At 36.0% G+C, this 20,480-nt stretch overlaps 1 protein-coding gene across 14 annotated transcripts in view; it reads left to right on the top strand.

Annotated features, from left to right (window-relative positions):
* LOC132151860 (disks large homolog 1-like) overlaps window positions 1-20,480 on the top strand; it is a 116,449-nt gene that overhangs the window by 86,765 nt on the left and 9,204 nt on the right. For all 14 annotated transcript variants that reach the window (XM_059560328.1, XM_059560327.1, XM_059560334.1 and 11 more), the window contains 5 exons: window positions 1,004-1,160; window positions 1,556-1,658; window positions 11,653-11,767; window positions 16,739-16,915; window positions 19,850-19,916. In XM_059560328.1, coding sequence (XP_059416311.1) covers window positions 1,004-1,160; window positions 1,556-1,658; window positions 11,653-11,767; window positions 16,739-16,915; window positions 19,850-19,916 — 619 coding nt within the window. The remainder of the gene's footprint in view (window positions 1-1,003; window positions 1,161-1,555; window positions 1,659-11,652; window positions 11,768-16,738; window positions 16,916-19,849; window positions 19,917-20,480) is intronic.

Below are 20,480 nucleotides of genomic sequence, written 5' to 3'. Positions count from 1 at the left end.
AACAGACTTTATAAAACACTCATGCACAACTACTCAGTTCTCCGTATGTGTGTGTGTGTGTGTGTGTTACTTTACATGATTTGTAAAAAGATTGGGGACTGTAAGACTGTAAATGTTAGGCTATTTGATTAAAAATACAGAATTATATATATATATATAATTTATAGATTTTTAATAATTATATATATATATATATATATACTATCTTCTTGCTCATCTGATTTGTTTACTCATTTTGTAAGAGCTGTCTGTCAGTAGAGAACAATATTACGAGAGCTGGCTACAGATGATATTGGCTGGACATGCCTTATTTTTTTCTGGTAGAAACGTGGACTTGTAACAAGGACAAACACACACACACACACACACACACACACACACACTGACTGGTGTGCTTTACCATATTTAATCCTCTTTAATCGGGAGGATTTGTTTCAGAAGAATTCACCAAATACCTCAAACTGATGATAAAAACAAACAGCCTCTTGCGTCATTAGCTAGCGTTATGAAATGACCAACCAATCTTTGAAGTCAATTTTGCCAAATCTGATAAGCTTTGAATTAAGACTTAATTCTACAGGATGGGTATAAAAAAAAACACTGTTTCTTAACTGAAATATATGTCTATACGTATATACATCTTATGTCACAATGCTTTGCTAATCCTTTGTTCTTGAAGTGTATTTAGGGTTAAATGATGCACAAGTAGCCATGTTGAGTAAGGGTTTGTTTTGAAAACACTAAAATGCTACAGAGCCAGTAACTTGAGGCTCTGCTGCCATCTACCGACCTCCTAGATGTGCTTACACATGAAAAATGTGATGCAGCTTTACAAATTGTTACCTAAGAGCATGTACCTAGTTCATATTTTGTTCACTAGAGGGAGATGCAGTCAAATATATATATATATATATATATATATATATATATATATATATATATATATAATCTTTCTTGGCCTGTTCACTCAAATCAACTAATAAATGTTGATCTTGGTTTTTAGGGAGCCTAGGAAAATAGTCCTGCATCGGGGCACAACAGGACTAGGCTTCAACATTGTAGGAGGAGAAGACGGAGAGGGAATCTTCATCTCATTCATATTAGCAGGAGGACCTGCAGACCTGTGTGGAGAATTAAAGAAAGGAGACCGTATCATTTCTGTAAGAGTATTGCAATATTAACAGTTGTTGTTCTTTTTTCAGTGAAAAAAAGTTGTTCAGTCATTAACAATTGTTAATAGTAAATAATTTTTCCATCTTACTGAAAAAAAAATGCTTTGACATTATCAGCATAACCATTTCAGAGAAAGATTCGTTTGAAATTTCTGTAAATTTCAGGATGCCTTTGTATATTTCTATTTTTAAATAATTAAATAAAATTTTATCATTTTAAATAGCAGCACTCAATCAGCGAAGTTGAATGTTTGTTCCGGGTTTATAGTAGATTTTACAGTCTGTGTTTTTCATGCATTCTTTATCTTTTGGACCCCACTGACTGCATTTTGCATCAGTGCTTATTTATGATACACGTCATTAATATTGTATGTGTGCTGTAGGTAAATGGGGTGGACCTCCGCAGTGCAACACATGAACAGGCAGCTGCAGCACTGAAGAATGCTGGACAGACTGTCACCATCGTGGCTCAGTACAGACCTGAAGGTGGGTAGGAAGTTCCTCTCATAATATTTCAGGCATTAGTTTCAAACTGACCAGTATGTTAGCAATAAATAACATTCTTATGCTTATCACGTAGCTTGATTCCATTCAGAACTGGGTTACTGGGCATTTACTTTGACAGCTTCGATCTTTTCATTTATTTCAATTGATTTTATAAGGGTCTGTCATGTTTCATTCTGCTGCCACTAAATGTACACTTGACTCAAGCCTGAACCTCATAAACATACTTTTATACAAAGTCTTTTCTGCGCTCTGCTTCAGATTTGTTTCCCCACATCTCCCTTCTTGGTTTTCCTATTTGCATACAACTTTTTATGGGATAGAATCTCTGTGAAGGCACAAACTCTAAATTGATGAGCTTTTAGCTGAAGAATTTGATTAAATGCAGCATGGATGGTGGACTGTGATAATGGGAAGAGAGTCAGTGGAAGTGACACTCTGGATTTGATAGAAAACCTGTCATTTGTGTTTAACAGCCAGTGAGGTGTGATCTCGATAACCTGTCGAGATAAGCCTCCATTAAGTAATCTTATGTTTTATTTGTGAATATTGGTGTCCGCTGAATCCTCAAGTTAATTGTAGTTATTTAAACCCAGCTTATAATGTGTATTTAAAGTCAACATTAAATGTAATTCATAACCCATTTTTCTTCCATGATCTGGTATTGAAACCGTATATTCAACAAGAAGAAAAAGAAAAAAGAATTGTGGGCGGGACTTGATTTTATCTATCATAAATATATTAGATTGTGGAAAATCTGTTTAGATTAGTGTTGCTAATTTAATGATGTGCACCAAGTACACCTCTGTTAAAAAGTTTGGGGTTGATAAGATTTTATTTATTTATTTATTTCACAAAAATACAGATTTAACATTAATATTAGGTAAATATAAGTTAATATAAGATTTATAAGAACTTATCTTATAAGATAAGATAATATAAGAACTTTTTATTTTTATATTTATTTAGAATTTTTACTTTTTCTCTAATGCCAAAAACTGAATTTTTTTAGCAGCCACTTCTCTAATCTTCAGTGTCACATGATCCTTCAGAAATCATTGTAATATGCTGAACTGGTGCTCAAAGAAACATTTCCTATTATTATGACAGTTGTAATTGAACAATATTTTTTTTGGAAACTGTAATACTGGAATAAATTGTTTTCAGGATTTTTTTTATTTCAAATAGGAAATGTATTAAAATGTAGGTAACAAACAATAACAAACTGCGTTACAATCGTTTCAACATTACAATATTAAATGTAATTTGTGTGGAATTTCTATCAAGTCTGTGAAGAGGAGAAAACACTGTACCAAGCAGATCAAGCTCACTGTTCGTGATGCTCGACATACAGGAAGACAAATATGTGGAGGTTTATATGAATGTTTTGATAGCATTTTCTTTTCCTCCTACCTTCATTTAATGCATATTAAAGTAGTGTTTATAAGTGCAGCTGCTTTGTTTAAAAAGGAACCAAGGAAACCCTATATCGCTGCTGTTCTGTAAGCACCACCTGCTGTCAGAGATTAAATTAGCATTTTCATTCAGCCCATCTGCTGTTTTTTGTTTTGTACAGGTGTCTTATGTTACATTATTTCAGAAATCCAAAGTCAGACCATTCTGTTTTTGATTAAAGTGATATAATCGAGTTCAAATCAAAAACAACTTCTCATGCCACATGTGTGTGTGTAGCACTACTGTCTGTTCAAAATAAATGAAAAAATCAATTTCCTGTTGTACCTAACTCGTATCGAACATGACCCTGAAACCGAGGTATGTTCTTATCCGTGATTTCTGTGTACCTTTACACCCATAATTTCATGTACAGTACACGTAAAAGATAATGTGCACAGTTCGCTGTATGGTGTTGTGGTCGTGACTTCTTCACCCTGAGGAGTAGAGAGACCAGCCTGGCCATCACCTCAGCAGGCCTAGCTGCAGTGTTTATTAAAATACCAATGGGGTAGTGATGACCCTCAGAGCTTTGGCTGGAGATAGTCTGAGAGAGTCTAAATTAAGCTTCTGAACAAGTCTATGTGTGTATGTGTGATCCGAGCTTCTTTCACACCCCTAGCGAGTGTGTGTGTGTTCATGTAGCATCTTCTCTGTTTGGTGAAAGCTGTTGTCTTATCGTGGCTTCTAAGCCTGGCTTCCTGTACCCATCACGCTCCTCTGTTCATGGCCAGTACAGAGCAGCTCTGCCCTTCAGCTTGGCTTTCACTAGGAGAACATGCCACAATCCGTTCTCTTCATCACAGAGAAACAGAAGAGAGCACTTAGCATCTGAGCTTTTCAGTTCCTGACCGGCTCTTTACTTGTTGTTTTCATTAGCAGCTACACAAGAAACAACATATTCTTCCTGGCCAATCAGTATTTGTCCAAACCTCGGGGGTGTGATTCTTCCGGAAAAATCCGGAAATCCGGCTTTTCCGACCTGAAAATTATGCTCTCGTAAATCATGGGGGAAAAAAAGGGGGAGGGGGGGGGGTTTCGGGGTGTAGGCGGTTGGGATGGGTCGGGTATTGGTAAACGTAATGATCGCTCACCGCTGTCAACGTTTTTTGTGCCTTTGAATCATGTCGTCATGTCACTCCGCAAGTAGTTCAATAATTTGTCACGATTGAAGTTCAAAGTGTACGCGCACCGTTCTGAATGCGCACACACCCAACCATCTACTCACGTGAACAGCTTCAGTTGACTGACGAAGACCATGAACACGGGTGATTCATGTAAGCAAATTCAATAAATTGCCTTTCATTTTTATATGCAGGTCTAGTAAAATTTAACCAATCAATTGATCACTTTTGTCATGCTTCCATAACAAAGAGATCATAAACATGAGTAAGTCTCTTTTTATTTATTTATATACTTGTACTAGTTTTCACATAACGTGTAAACGTTTTACTAGTTAGACTTTTTCCAAACTATAATTCCTGACTAAATGTATAATCAAGTGAAACATTATGAAGTTTCAATAACAATATACAACACTATACCCTTCAAAAGCTTGATGTAAATAATATAAATGTAACAAATAGATAACTGTAACAAATGTAAAAACAATGCTTTTCTTTCAATTTATTCCCCCTAAAAACCCAGAAAAATATTCTCAGCTCTTTTCAACATTAATAATAATAATGATGATAATAATAACAACAAATGTTTTTTTTTTTTTTTTTGTAGAAAATAAGATTGTTAAAAGGATTTCTGAAGGATTGTGTGACTGGAGTAAGCATGCCAAACAATTTGTTTGAAAGTCAGCTTTGATTGTTTCTAATAAACTGTTTAACTGCTCCCCCAAGTGGATATTAAATTATGTTGTGGGATAATTAAATATATTCTTAATAAACTACAAACATAAAATTATATAGATTTATTTTGTTCTTGCATTCTTTCTTGTAACTCCTTCCTCTCAGTGGCACAGATGACTGAATGGCTCATTATGCAGCTCATTATGCAGGCCTTTGTCTTCTCAGGTGTAAATCACAATGATATTCATGGTAGTTGACGCCTACTCGCATATGACTTTTACCAACAAAAAGTGTCTTAGAAAATTTAAATCAATATATTGTTTTCTGTGAGTGAGTAAACAAGATGATTTTCACATCATTTAGAAAGAAAAATTCTAGGCTACAAGCTCCAGTTCTCAAAAATCCCGGGAACCATTGTTCTTTATGTGTTTTTTTGCCTTATTCAAGCGTTTTAACATTTTTAGTTTTTCACTAACCACGCATATTTTTTTTTCTCAAAAACACAATCATGTACATACATGCATTTCACATATTATTACAGCCCAGTTTGTGCTGATTACAGTGAGATTAGGCTTTACCCATTTAGATATTTATAAGAAACTGAAAAAAGCACAAATGTCAGGGCATGACAAAACTTCTCCAGGCCCCAAAAATACCCTTAGACTCCAGAGGGTTAAACGATTCTGGTCTAACTTTGCAAAGTAGGCTAACGCCATGTTGGTTATTGCTTACTTCTAGCTAGAAAGTTTAGCAGCTTCTACAAGGCTCGAAATTGCCAACATTTTTGTCGCATATGCTCCTGTAATTTAATCTGTGCGACTTAAAAATATATTTGGGAGTACCGTTATATGCGCGGAGCTTATGAGCATATCTGTCCACTAATGACTCGTCCGATTTGCGAACTAATGACTCCTTTGAACTGATTCACTTTAATGAATGCTTAAATCTGATCTGGGTCGAGTTTCCCGATAACGATGTATCTTAGCTCTGAAGAGCGCTCTCAACATGCAAGGTTGAAAAAAAATGGCTGAACAAAAACACAAGAAAAGATACCTTTCAAAAATATAGAGGGAAATAAAGATGTTATATTTAATAGATGTAAAGGACACCATAGTAATAAGGAAAAACAAAACATCTGGGAGGACAAGAAATGCCCAATAAATGGCTAGTTTTTGTGCACGTCAGCAGCAAGTTGACAGATTTTTTTGGATTTCATCCTTATTTTGCCCAGTCTTTGAAGCATATTTCCCACATTACTCCTTTTATGATTTTTTTTTTGTTCAATCATTTAAATTAGATGTGTATTTAAATGTTTCTTCCCCTTTGTAATTATTTAATTTATAAATTAATTTCAACAAAAACAAGTACAATATTTTTTATTAATTTATTATTATACTATATAAATTATGTCACTGTGTGCCTGTGGTGGTGTGGGGGGGGGGGTGTAAGTGCACCGTATAGTTTCCTGCTCTTTTGTCCTTTGTCGATCACACCTATGAAACCTTTATTTTGTGTCCTTGCTGTTTCTCTTTTATAGATACACTCACCTAAAGGATTATTAGGAACACCATACTAATACTGTGTTTGACCCCCTTTTGCCTTCAGAACTGCCTTAATTCTATGTGGCATTGATTCAACAAGGTGCTGAAAGCATTCTTTAGAAATGTTGACCCATATTGATAGGATAGCATCTTGCAGTTGATTTGTTTGCATTGCAGTTATTATGTTGGCTTGACAATGTTCTGAAACATGCTAGCAACATGTCAGCAAGTGTTAAAACAAATGTCCTAACATTATTAAAACATGCTAGTAAGATGCTAATGACTTAAATTTGGCAACAGGTTAAACATGCTAGAGAGATGTTGTGAACGTGTTTCTAGAATTTCCAAATGTTAAAGCATATTAGCAAAATGCTAAAATGAGCTAAAAACATGTTTAATACAAAAAAAAAAAGTTTAACTTTCTTTATACAAATTTGAATTTCTCATTGCTTCCTTTTGTTTTTGTTTTGAAATAATACATGGGCATGTTTTGACATGTTTGAGATTTACCCAGATGTTTGTTGAACATTTTCCATAGTGTAGTCTGTCATCATTTCATGATAGTTGTTGATGAGTCAGTGTAGCTTTCCAAAAACATACCAAAAAAAAAACCTACACCAACTGTTGTTGTCATCCCTTATCCATGCCAGACATCTCATCAACATGCTCTTTTGCCTAATGCAGTCAGCAAGATGGCCACAGGTGCGAACAGGGTTCAGGCAGCTCCCTGTGGGGAAATTGAGCTGGGGTTACATCCAACTCCCTCTGCTCTCCATATGCAGTGTGTGACAACATGCATAAAAAAGCGATGGAAAGCACAGATGCAGAACTCACTTTGACCAATGGCTGCTAAAGAACTGCTGAGGGAGGACCTTGTCAACTCTCCAGGGCTTCTCATAGTGAATGTGTCAGTGTTGCATGGTGTTTTCTATTAAGTGCAATAACCAGACAATGCATTAGATATCAAACTAAACAGATGTAGTAATGTAATTATTTAAATGCAATGCAGTTGTTCCAGAGCCTCCATTTTGTGACATGAGAAACAAATGCCATTAAACATGCCCTGATGGTGGCGTTTGGATAGGAAATGAAACCCCTTAGGGCCAGGCTGTTTTGATCAGAAGGATTTAACGGCTCTGAGGATCTGTGCTGGAGCTTAAAGACATCAGTGTCTGACACAAACACACACACACACACAATCACAGCTGAGCAATTCTTGTTTCAGTAACATGTCCTCCAGTTATTTGCAGAATTAAGGAGAAATTTTCCCATTTCACTTACTTCAACAAAAAGCACTTTTTACTTTTAATGGGACCACCCAGTCAATGAAACCAGTTTAACTCAGATATTTCCATTTATATATGTATTTGCAAGAAGGTGTGATCAAATAATGTTTAAATTTTGCCATGTTTTCTTCTTATAAGCATCTTTGGACATTTATTAGACACATACTTTTGCTTTCTCCTCTATAACACAAAAACGAAACAAAAAAAGAAAAGTGACAAACCACCAACTGCAGCTGTCATGTATATCCCCATCTACTGTTCAAGCTGCCATCTATGTCATTATTAATTTCTTTGATTATATATTTCCAAGACCTACCTCAATGATGTGAAAATGTAAACTATACATTTTGTGTGCATAACAGAATAATAATTAATAATAATATATTGTAAATAATATATTGTACAAAATACAATATATTATATATTGTATAATATATTACATATATAATTGTCTCTTTCTTTCTCCTCTCTCTGTATTACAAAAACTTATTATTATTATTATTATTATTATTATTATTATTATTATTATTATTATTATCATTCTGGAAAAACCAGGAGTTGCTGTGGTCAGACCAGGTTGCTTGCTTTTGTTGCAAGATCTGGCAGCACTGTAATGCTTAGATGGCATGTATAGCAGCTATTCTTTTTATACTCTGGTTTTATACTCTGCTTGTCAAAAATGAGTTAAGCTTATTTTAATGCCTTAAGGAGATGACTAAAGTATTAGTCAATATTATGTATAAACTGAAAGTGCTTTAGCTGCATACATTAGCTCCGCACTCTACGACTACGACAACAAACTCAGATTATTAAAGACTAAATCCTCTCTCGCGCCCTTGTTAAAATTCACATTCACATATTCATGAGATCATGGCTGTCAAACTTCGATTTCATGAATCATAAAATGTTTTTGAATTTTTGTCTTATTCGGTCTACAAAGCACTGCTGAAAGGAAGTGATCTGTTCCCTTTTTTTAAAATCCAGACATAGAGTATTCAAGCAGAAAGTCAGACTGCTGATATTTTGGTGTTTTTGCAGTTTAACACCGGTAGTTTGCTGATACTCTCTGAGGATGCACAGTATACTGGACCCTTTCAGTTATTGGCAGATGTAGGTTTTTTACAACTATATTACATTTGTTCTCATCTAAACCCCACTTTACATTCTTACAAACACTTATAATTAAATAACACTTTTAAATGTAATCTTTAGCAGTTCTCTTAATGAAAATCCCTTTTTTATACACTATTACCAGGTTTTCAATTTTACTTAAAAAGATTGATTTTAGTTTTTAATGCATTATTTTTTTTACAAAATGATGTACTGTACAACATTTTGTGTGTTGATCACTTCCCATGCATACAATGAAATATTTATTGACTTATTGGCATTGCTAGTATACTATTTATCATATTGAGGAAACTTTGGAGATTTTCCATTTGTAACAATGATACTTCAAACCATACATTGATTTAGCTTTGACCATTGTGCTTTAATGCCATATCTAAATATAAAAGCTCCTAATGATTATTCATCCATCTTTCATTCTTTTGAAATGCGACTCAAAGCGTATTATTTCCTCTCTCTGCCTCCTTCCTTTTTTGAGCTTTGTGAAGGCCCCTTAATTGTTTTGTTTGACACAGAATTGATGACGATAACATTCTGAATTCCTGATAACATGACAGCCTCTCACTGTTCTACGGCAGCACATGCATCATAACTCATTTAACTATTCTTTCAAAACCAAAGTAATCCTTAGAGTACTAGCATTAAGTTTCCTGTTGTTTCGTCAGTGTGGACTCTGAGAGAAGCTATGAATGTTCTCCAGTCTTCGTTATGAATGACTTTGCATTTCGGCTATCTAATTATAGACTTGTTTATCACCAGAGACTTCCACGCATCTATTATGTCATTGACTTATGTTTATCTGCCAAGGGAAAATGTGAATTCAGCATGACAGAGAGATTATTTATTGAAGATAATTTAATGTTTTACAGTACTTATGAAATATCCTTGACATGGCTGCGATTAGTTGTTAATTTGCATTGCTCTTGATAGTTTGTGTTGGTCTTTACTGGAAATGATCTGGCTGCGTCTGTGTTCACATTCTACATTGCCAGTAGATCATCATTGCTAGTTTCCCCCCGTTTAGTAAATCTGGTCCTTAGCTTTTTGAAAGTCAGTGGTCACCAAAACAAATTGGTGGCCAGCATAAGGGTGAATAGATGATGACAGAATTATGAGTTTGGGGTGAAATATCCCTTTTAGTGCCTCTGATTCACCAAATCGTATTTCTGAAAATCTTGTATAAAATTTTATACAAATACTTTCTTAAATTACAACACAGCCATATTTTTGCAGAATTTAGTGACCCATGTGTATTTTAGTGCTGTTTCTATGACCTGCCTAAATCCTTTTCCCAAATGAATCCTGTGGATTACCAACATGTTCAGCCACGTGTGGTGTGTGTCCAGTTGGGCTAAATGTGCTGTAGTCCAGTAGAGCAGATCCTCAGAACCTGCATGCTTTCATCGAACTTCCGTTTCTCACAAATATCATCACACGCCTCAGTGCTCTTCTGTTTCTCCTGTTGTTAGTTCACTTTCTCTTCATATTTACCTCCTTTGTTTTGCTCTGTGAAATGAAGGCGCAGTTTTGTGCTAAACAAGCCAACATGGGTTAGGGCTGTGACTTCAACAGAAAGAGAAAGAGAGAGCGAGGGAGAGCGAGAGGGGAGGGAGGGTTGAGTGAGAAATTCAAGCACTGTTTAGTCCATTAGCATCTGTTATGTTGCTGTGCTGTAGGTGCTCAGAGAGGCTTTGCGTGGAAGCGTCCAACTAAAGCAAGTTACGCGCACATACACAAGCTCAAGCACACATTTGTGCGCGGAGAGCAGCTGTGTGTGATTTGGAGCTGTCCTTCAGCACCACAACACAATTGAACTCTGACATGGATGGGTAGAGACAGACACGGAGGAAAATATTGGAAACTTTTGCTCACTATAGTCTCCTGCGCGGCTCTAAGAAAAGAGCCTGTAAGTATGCTGATTTACTTTCAACTTAATTGAACACTAATTTGTAGAGAGATGGTTAAATTATTTAGTGGAAGGAGAAGTAAAGTGTTTTATTGTGCATTGAATGTTACAGTGTTTTACATGTTGCATAATATTATGTTTGTATCCTTTATGAAGTTTTGTTTGAGGTGTGAGGGTTTTGTTTTGTTTTTATAGAGGATATTTAATATGACTTGGTTAAAAGCTTTTTTTTTCCTTCTGGAGTTGCCTCATGTTTTTTTTCATGACTTTTACTTCAAAGTGAGACTTTCTTGATGATTCAAACCTGTCGTTAGCTCTTTATCGGACTATAATTTCAATGTTTCAGTTTCATAGCTTGAATGTCTTACGTTCCCTAAGGGTCAAACATAATGAAAGAGCAGGAGCGTTAAGTGGGTTAAACCACAGAATAATTCATGAACATTTTCACTGTTTTGGTCTAGTGTGAGCAAACCGTCCTCACGCAGTTTGACTCCTGGGAAGTGGATGGTGAATTCACTGGACCCATCTCATTAAATAAGATTTCTCAAATATATCAGATTGTATTCGTCCGGCTTGCACAGCTGTGTGTTTGTTGAAGCATCTGTCTGCTTTTTAGTGTTTATGCATTTGTAATGCTCTCACTTGACATACCACAAACTGAGATCCTATACTTTCTCTTAATGCTCCAAACCACACATCTTTATTGTGCCTCTCTTTCTGTCTGACTTTTCTTCCCACCACCTCCCATCGATATTACCGATCCACCCTGAGGCTGTATGTGTTTGAGGGCTTAGGATGTTCCTTGTTGTTTATCTCTTCTCAGCAGGACTGCATGTGTAATGTTGTTTTCTGTGTTTCCAACAGAGTACAGTCGATTTGAAGCCAAAATCCATGATCTACGTGAGCAGATGATGAACAGCAGTACTAGTTCAGGCTCCGGCTCATTGCGGACTAGTCAGAAGAGGACCCTGTATGTCAGGTGAGCTTCCCCTAATCACCACTGCTTTTTATGCAAGGTATCATGCTGATAATATAATGCGTAATTTGAAAAATGTATAAAAATGTGAAAGCGAAGCATTTTTACTGATGGCATCATACATGACACAATGGGATGTAACGTCTACTAAATGCATTTTCACATAGTTCACAAACCATCTCTTAAACCATTGCAACATAAAAAAATCTTTCATTAATATTTGACCAGCCTTCTCCTTGATTTTTTTTTCATTCACATTGTTTACCAGTAGTCACACAGTAGACAGAATCACATAATTTCAGGCAATAACACTGGGGCGAGACATGAACGGCTATGTATTGACTGCAAGTTTGCCATGTTTTTTAAACCGCTGTCGATCTTTTCACCTTCCTTTGTTGATGGACTCCCATCGCTCATAGCCTAGCACAGCGGTAGCAGTTAGACATAAATCAGTAGATAATCAGGATTGCTAGGATTGCTGAAACTGCTCCTGAAGTTTTACTCTTCTGAGGCTTTTGTTTTACTTCATTCTTCAGGCTTTCAGGTTGCTGCTCTTATGTTTTAATAAGAAAAGCTTTGACATTTTGAGGATTTGAAAGCCCCTGGGCACTGGCTTCTCTACACATGCATGCGATGTTCACTGATTTAAAACCTAATGTGACTTTTCAGCAGTGTAGATCTCATTCAGCTCAACCCATAATATGTGCCTATTGTCCCTCCGTGTATTTATGTATGTGTTCTGATAAATATTCATCAAATTGGTCATCATAAGAAAAATTACATTATTTGAATTGACAGCAGAACATTTAACATAGTAAGTGGATTAAGTCAAGTCAAGTCACCTTTATTTATATAGCGCTTTAAACAAAATACATTGTGTCAAAGGAACTGAACAACATTCATTAGGAAAACAGTGTCAATAATGCAAAATGATAGTTAAAGGCAGTACATCATTGAATTCAGTGATGTCATCTCTGTTCAGTTTAAATAGTGTCTGTGCATTTATTTGTAATCAAGTCAACGATATTGCTGTAGATGAAGTGACCCCAACTAAGCAAGCCAGAGGCGACAGCGGCAAGGAACCAAAACTCCATCGGTGGCAGAATGGAGAAAAAAACCTTGGGAGAAACCAGGCTCAGTTGGGGGGCCAGTTCTCCTCTGACCAGACGAAACCAGTAGTTCAATTCCAGGCTGCAGCAAAGTCAGATTGTGCAGAAGAATCATCTGTTTCCTGTGGTCTTGTCCTGGTGCTCCTCTGAGACAAGGTCTTTACAGGGGATCTGTATCTGGGGCTCTAGTTGTCCTGGTCTCCGCTGTCTTTCAGGGCTGTAGAGGTCCTTTCTAGGTGCTGATCCACCATCTGGTCTGGATACAGACTGGATCTGGTGGCTACGGTGACCTCGGAATAAGAGAAAAACAGACTAATATTAGCGTAGATGCCATTCTTCTAATGATGTAGCAAGTACATCAGGTGTTATGGGAAGTGTTTCCGGTTCCGGTTTACCTAATTAATGCAGCCTAAAAATCCTTTAACGGATTTGAATTTTAAAAGCATAATAGTATGTTATGTGTAAGCCAGGTTAAAGAGATGGGTCTTTAATCTAGATTTAAACTGCAAGAGTGTGTCTTCCTCCTGAACAATGTTAGGTAGGTTATTCCAGAGTTTAGGCGCCAAATAGGAAAAGGATCTGCCACCCACAGTTGATTTTGATATTCTAGGTACAGTATTATCAAATTGGCTGAGTTTTGAGAACGTAGCGGACGTAGAGGATTATAATGTAAAAGGAGCTCATTCAAATACTGAGGTGCTAAACCATTCAGGGATTTATAAGTAATAAGCAATATTTTAAAATCTATACAATGTTTGATAGGGAGCCAGTGCAGTGCTGACAGGACCGGGCTAATATGGTCATACTTCCTGGTTCTAGTAAGAACTCTTGCTGCTGCATTTTGGACTAGCTGTAGTTTGTTTACTAAGCGTGCAGAACAACCACCCAATAAAGCATTATAATAATCTAACCTTGAGGTCATAATTGCATGGATTAACATTCCTGCATTTGACATTGAGAGCATAGGCCATAATTTAGATATATTTTTGAGATGGAAAAATGCAGTTTTACAAATGCTAGAAACGTGGCTTTGTAAGGAAAGATTGCGATCAAATAGCACACCTAGGTTCCTAACTGATGACGAAGAATTGACAGAGCAGCCATCAAGTCTTAGACAGTGTTCTAGGTTATTACATGCAGAGTTTTTAGGTCCTATAATTAACACCTCTGTTTTTTCAGAATTTAGCAGTAAGAAATTACTCGGCATCCAGTTTTTTATATCGACTATTCATTCCATTAGTTTTTCAAATTGGTGTGTTTCACCGGAAGTTATATAGAATGAATGATTAATGGAAACCGTGATGGAAATGAAGAGTAAGAAAGGCTTCCGTTAAAAAAACGGTCTCTAAAGTGTGTGTTGCAGTGAGGCTGTTTGCTCAAGTGTGGATTAATGCATACTTTTACTATTTAGGATGTAATTTGTGGTTGTTTCTAAAAGTTTACTAGCACAAGCTGTTGTTGCAATGTTAACATAGCTAACATAGCTTGTTTTGATGGATACTTAAAATGACGCAAGGAATGCCGGTAGAACTGCAGTCATCTTTGACTTTATATTCCTCACGGTACTGTATGTTTGTGACACAGAGTCCTGGTTTACTAGGCCACTGGTGACATGTATAGCCCCTTACCTTTCTGACTTTACATTTCCTTTTACCTTATGCTAAGAAATTTTGTAATTAGACCTTTTTCATGACTCATGGAACATATTTCAATGGTATTTTCTAGTAAGTATCTAGTTAATACATTTAAAAATGTTTCATTGTTCCACTGGCTGTCATAGCACAAATATAATTTGGACTTTTCTGAAAGAGACACCAGTTTTATGATCTGATAATACATTAAAACCTACATAGATTGAGATTTTAATCTTCGTTCTGCAGGCCCTTTGCTTTAATTACTTAATGCCTCTAATTAATCTGTGCAAGGATACATATGTAGCCTATTACACCTCTAAGCAGATTAATCTGCATCATTTGCTGAAGAGATAAATAAGGGTTCTTTATGTGCATGTGAGGGTTAAAGAAGGCTATAGTGTCTATATGTTCCTTAAAACCCCATAAGCTTCTCAGATGCCCTGGCTTCCTCCTGGAAGTGCTTAATTATTGATGAGGAAACCGAGATAAGCTAGTCAAGAGCTTGGACAGCTAGTTACTTCAGCTCCAGTTCTCTTAAAATGCACATGCACAGAACAGCAGTGGCCTACTTAACATCGCAGGAAATATGTCTGTGAACAAATTAGTTAGGAATACTGGCTTTTTAAGAGGGAAAAAAAATAATAACTTTGGCATAAGAGAATGGTTTCACAATGGTTTTACAATGTCTTTATAGATTTTTAAGAATCATAGAATCTCATGTGTGCACAGTCTATGGGCTTTTTTTGCTTTTGCTTGTGATTATTCACATTTTTGTTTTTTTAAAGAAAAGTTTTCCCCTTGAAAATCATAATTTTGTTTGCCCCATTCTTACTTCCCTTTTGACCTTTTAAATAAAGGCTTTTTTTGTAATACATTTTCCTATTCTAGCTTAATATAAACTAAACCTGAAAATTGTAAACTCTTTGAAGGAAATCAAAAGATGCTTTTAGTTTGAACATCCACATCAGTTAAAGACATTAGCATTAGCATGAGTTTTGGGTGGGACTCTCAGTTTGTCCTACCAGTGGAAGATGGGGGGAGTATTTTAGAAGCAAAAACATTTTTGAAAATATTTTTGCAGTTTTTGTTTAGTGATGCAAGTGGCACAGAAATTACAGAAAAATGTAAGTATTCCACTTAAAAAGTCAAGAGTAGGATATTTTTAAGATTTACATTTTCATTATTATTTAATTGTTTTTATATACTTTTATTTGTGCTGTCAATCAATTAAAAAATGAACTAATTAATCACACAATTTTTCTGAAATTAAAAACAATCATCTAACATTAACATTTTTAAATGTACTTTTATATTGCAATAATTCCACATTCAATCTTTAAATTACTGTAGAAACAACATGAAGGCAGTATATTTTTAATATTTGTTTAATTACATCTTTTTTATGACTGAAGGCAAATTTCACTTTTACCAGTACTACTGATGACTTTATGAAATAGTCCCCCCCCCTAATATTTAACAATTGACTATAACCAGTCAACATTACAGAGAACTACCAATTTTAACATGTATTAGACTTTGACTTTATAAAAAATAACAACTTCTAATTTAAGTGAACTTAAAGCAATCTTCACAGTAACAGATACAACCTGTGCCCTTCACCAAGTATGACACGAACAGAAATTGAATAATTTTTTTTTTCTTTTGTTTGTTTGATTAACAGACATCACAGCAGCTGGGCTATTAGGTTATTCTGGCTGCTTTAAGAGCTTCCGCTGCTGACACGCTTTTCTTACCCTAGTGAGCTGATGAGTTGATTCGGGTGTGTTAAATGAGGGAGACAGTGCAGGGCTGCTCCAGGACAGTTTTGAAAACCACTGCATTTCAGAGACCTATTCTTAAATGTGACTCAAATATAACAAATACTTACAGCGTGCACAGATTTAAGACCGTTTTTATCACCTTTTTGTTAACTTCATGACGTAACGCTCTGAGGTCTGAGGGTATTTTTTGGGGCCTGGAGATGTTTTATCATGCCCTAACATTTGTGCTTTTTTCAGTTGAAAAAATCAGAATCATAAATACGACATTGCTTGTAGTTTCTGTTGCGCTTTAATATGAAATTATACGGGCTACACTCATTTTTATATTGTTTATTTATTATTATTTTTATTTACTTTATCAACAAGGAGTTCTTTAACATTCATTGGCTTTTTGCTGTCTTATTTTTTCTTCTCTGAAAAACAATTCTTATTATATTCTCACTCCTCTAGGGCTTTGTTTGATTATGACATAACAAAAGACTCCGGCCTGCCCAGTCAGGGGCTGAACTTCCGCTTCGGCGATATCCTACATGTCCTGAATGCTTCGGACGAGGAGTGGTGGCAAGCGCGGCATGTGACTCCAGATGGCGAAATGGAGGAGATGGGCGTCATTCCCAGCAAAAAGAGGTAGGCTGTGCCCCATGCATTCCAGAGCTCACTGTACTGTAGAAATATAGCTCTGTCAACCCTCTTTACAATGATTAACACACTTGTGCATTTAAAGCCGCATGACCCACGACTCATAGTCTTTCCACTAATGTATCTTTCACAGTGTCTTGTTTCAGTTCACTGCCTTTCTTCAATGTGTTTTAATTACCATGTGTTATGCATTGTTATTTGTAACCATGAGCAATGAACACACGTATATCTGCACAATGACATCCAAAAATTGTCAAATTTGGACTATATGTGACCTGGACCACAAAACCAGTCATAAAGGTCAATTTTTCAAAACTGAGATTTATATATCATCTGAAAGTTAAATAAGCTTCCCTTTGAAGTATGTTTTGTTTTGATAGGATATATACAGGTGCTTCTCAATAAATTAGAATGTCGTGGAAAAGTTCATTTATTTCAGTAAATTGTGAAACTTGTGTATTAAATAAATTCAATGCACACAGACTGAAGTAGTTTAAGTCTTTGGTACTTTTAATTGTGATGATTTTGGCTCACATTTAACAAAAACCCAACAATTCACTATCTCAATGTATTAGAATATTTCATAAAACCAATTGAAAAAAAATGCCAAATTGTTGGCCTTCGGGGAAGTATTTTCATTAACTGTACATGTATTCAGTACTTGGTAGGGGCTCCTTTTGCTTTAATTACTGCCTCAACTCAGCATTGCATGGAGGTGATCAGTTTGTGGCACTGCTGAGGTGGAAGCCCAGGTTTCTTTGACAGTGGCCTTCAGCTCATTTGCATTGTTTGGTCTCGTGTTTCTCATTTTCCTCTTGACAATAGCCCATAGGTTCTCTATGGGGTTCAGGTCTGGTGAGTTTGCTGACCAGTCAAGCACACTAACGCCATGGTCATTAAACCAAATTTTGGTGCTTTTGGCAGTGTGGGCAGGTGCCAAATCCTGCTGGAAAATGAAATCAGCAGAAGAAAGCATGAAGTGCTCCAAAATTTCTTGGTAAACGGGTGCAGTGACTTTGGTTTTAAAAAACACAATGGACCAACACCAGCAGATGACATTGCAGCCCAAATCACCACAGACTGTGGAAATGTAAAACTGGACTTCAAGCAACTTGGGCTATGAGCTTCTCCAGCCTTCCTCCAGACTCTAGGACCTTGGTTTAAAAATGAAATACAAAACTTGCTATCATCTAAATAAAGGACTTTGGACCAATGGCAACAGTCCATTTCTTCTTCTCCTTAGCCCAGGAAAGACGCCTCTGACGTTGTCTGTGTTACAGGAGTGGCTTAACAAGAGGAATACGACAACTGTAGCCAAATTCCTTGACACTTTTGTGTGTGGTGGCTCTTGATGCCTTGACCCCAGTCTCAGTCCATTCCTTGTGAAGTTCTCTAAAATTCTTGAATCCAGTTGCTTGACCATCCTCATAAGGCTGCTGTTCTCTCATTGGTTGTGAATCTTTTTCTTACACACTTTATCGTTCCACTCAACTTTCTGTTAACATGCTTGGATACAGCACTCTGTGAACAGCCAGCTTATTGGCACTTCATTTTTGTGACTTACACTCCTTGTGAAGGGTGTCAGTGATTGTCAGAGACCATTTTGAAGGCTCAGGAAACCTTTGCAGGTGTTTTGGGTTGATTAGCTGATTGGCATGTCATCACATTAAAGCTGTCAAAATGAAGTCCTTAGCAATACATATTACTAAACAATTACGTTTTGATATATTTACGATAGGAAATGCATAAAATATCTTCATGGAACATGATCTTTGTTTAATATGCTAATGATTTTTGGCATACAAAAAAATCTATAATTTTAACCCATACAATGTGTTTTTGGCTATTGCTGCAAACATATCTGTGCAACTTGTGACTGGTTTTGTGGTCCAGGTTCACATATATGCTTACATAATGTTAAAGTTGATGTTAAAGTAACTCTTCTCTCTGTGTGATGAGGGGTTTAACTTGACTCAGCAGCTGAAGATTTAAAAATGGTTTGATGTGGCGTTTCTGTGCCCCCAATAATATTTGATAAAAATTGGTGTACTTGGTTACTAAAATGACAGATTGCTCGAGATGAAATATGAGATGTCATAACTGAGTGAAGAAAAGTTATTACACAAAATGTGATAAAATTGTTTAATTGTATTTAGGATACAAAAGATGCTAGCTATGAAAGTAACTTTAGCAAGACAAACAAGTCTGCTCTATTTTTGACAAGGTCATGGGTTTACTGTTACCCATGTCTAATTAGAGCCTTATATTTCAGTACTGATGCGTGATGCTGTGAGAGTTTCTCTCTCATTATCTCCTCCCAACTGTATGCTGATTGAAGTTGATAATTGACTTCTCACCTCATTTAAAACATTTGCCTCTCTCGTCTCCCCGCTGATGACGCTTTGGTCTTGAAGCACTGGGGACAGCCAGCAATGCTCTATATTTTTAGAAACAAGTTGGGATTTCTCTTTGTGAAAGTTTTTGATCTGCGTCATCATATTTTGATTTTAAAGGTTAGATGTCATCTAGATCCATCAAAGCATAGTATTTTAATCAAGCGTCTCATGTAAACTCCCTAAGAGGCACGCCAAAGCAACGTCTGGTGAACGTTACCCTAAACCAGCCTAATTATACAGGACTTCCTTTAGTAATCCTTTAATCATGGAACATAAAAACATGCATTTTAAGGATAATGTGGGGATAAATATAATATACACCACATGTATATTCCTTTTCAGAACAGTTATGTCTTACTAAAATATCTTTGTCCTTGCAAAAGCAAATGTTTTTGGGCTTCATGCATTTCTCAGCATACTTTTTTTGTTTTTCTTTTTATACATGTGCATAAGAAACTCGGGGCAGTTGTTGTATATTAACAGTGGAAAAAAGTCATCCTACAGTGTTTGTCTCCTTCCTCTTCAGGGTGGAGAGAAAAGAAAGAGCCAGGTTAAAGACGGTTAAATTCAACTCCAAGTCTCGAGACAAAGGGGTAAGTGTTTGCTGCTAAAATTTTTTACCATGTCTGGCATGTCAGAACATGCTTTTAATGCCTTTAAAATAGATTAATACATTTATAAATGGGTCTTTTGTGTAAAGATTTAATTCAGTTTACTCACAGTCATGCCAACATAGCTTTAATTTCGACAGAAATCAGAAACCATAATGAAAGCCTTGTAGCCTATTTTAAAACCTTGTTATTTTATGCTAATTTGAGATGAAAAGTGCTAACAAGATGTTCAGCATTAGAGACATTTTTTTTGCACCTCTTGTGTGACTTTTGAAAAGCCAAAACTGTTCTCACATAGGGCTACTAACAGCTGGCAAGTGTAAACTCTAACAAAGTTGTGAAGTATGTAAGAGATGAGCCATTCTTCTTAAATGAGATGCTTGTTTGAAAGTTTCTATTTGTAAAATGAATTAAAATCTATTTTTACTGAATGCAGTGTACTAATCCTGTATGTTTGTTCACAGTTCTCTCCTGTGAGAGGATTCTTAACCGCATGTGACTATTAGGACTGGGCAATATTGCAGAAAAAATAAATAAATAAATAAA

Source organism: Carassius carassius, chromosome 10, assembly GCF_963082965.1.
Source record: "Carassius carassius chromosome 10, fCarCar2.1, whole genome shotgun sequence".
Lineage (NCBI taxonomy): Eukaryota > Metazoa > Chordata > Actinopteri > Cypriniformes > Cyprinidae > Carassius > Carassius carassius.
Note: the sequence above shows the minus strand (reverse complement) of the source record. Positions and strands in the feature narration are given on the sequence as shown.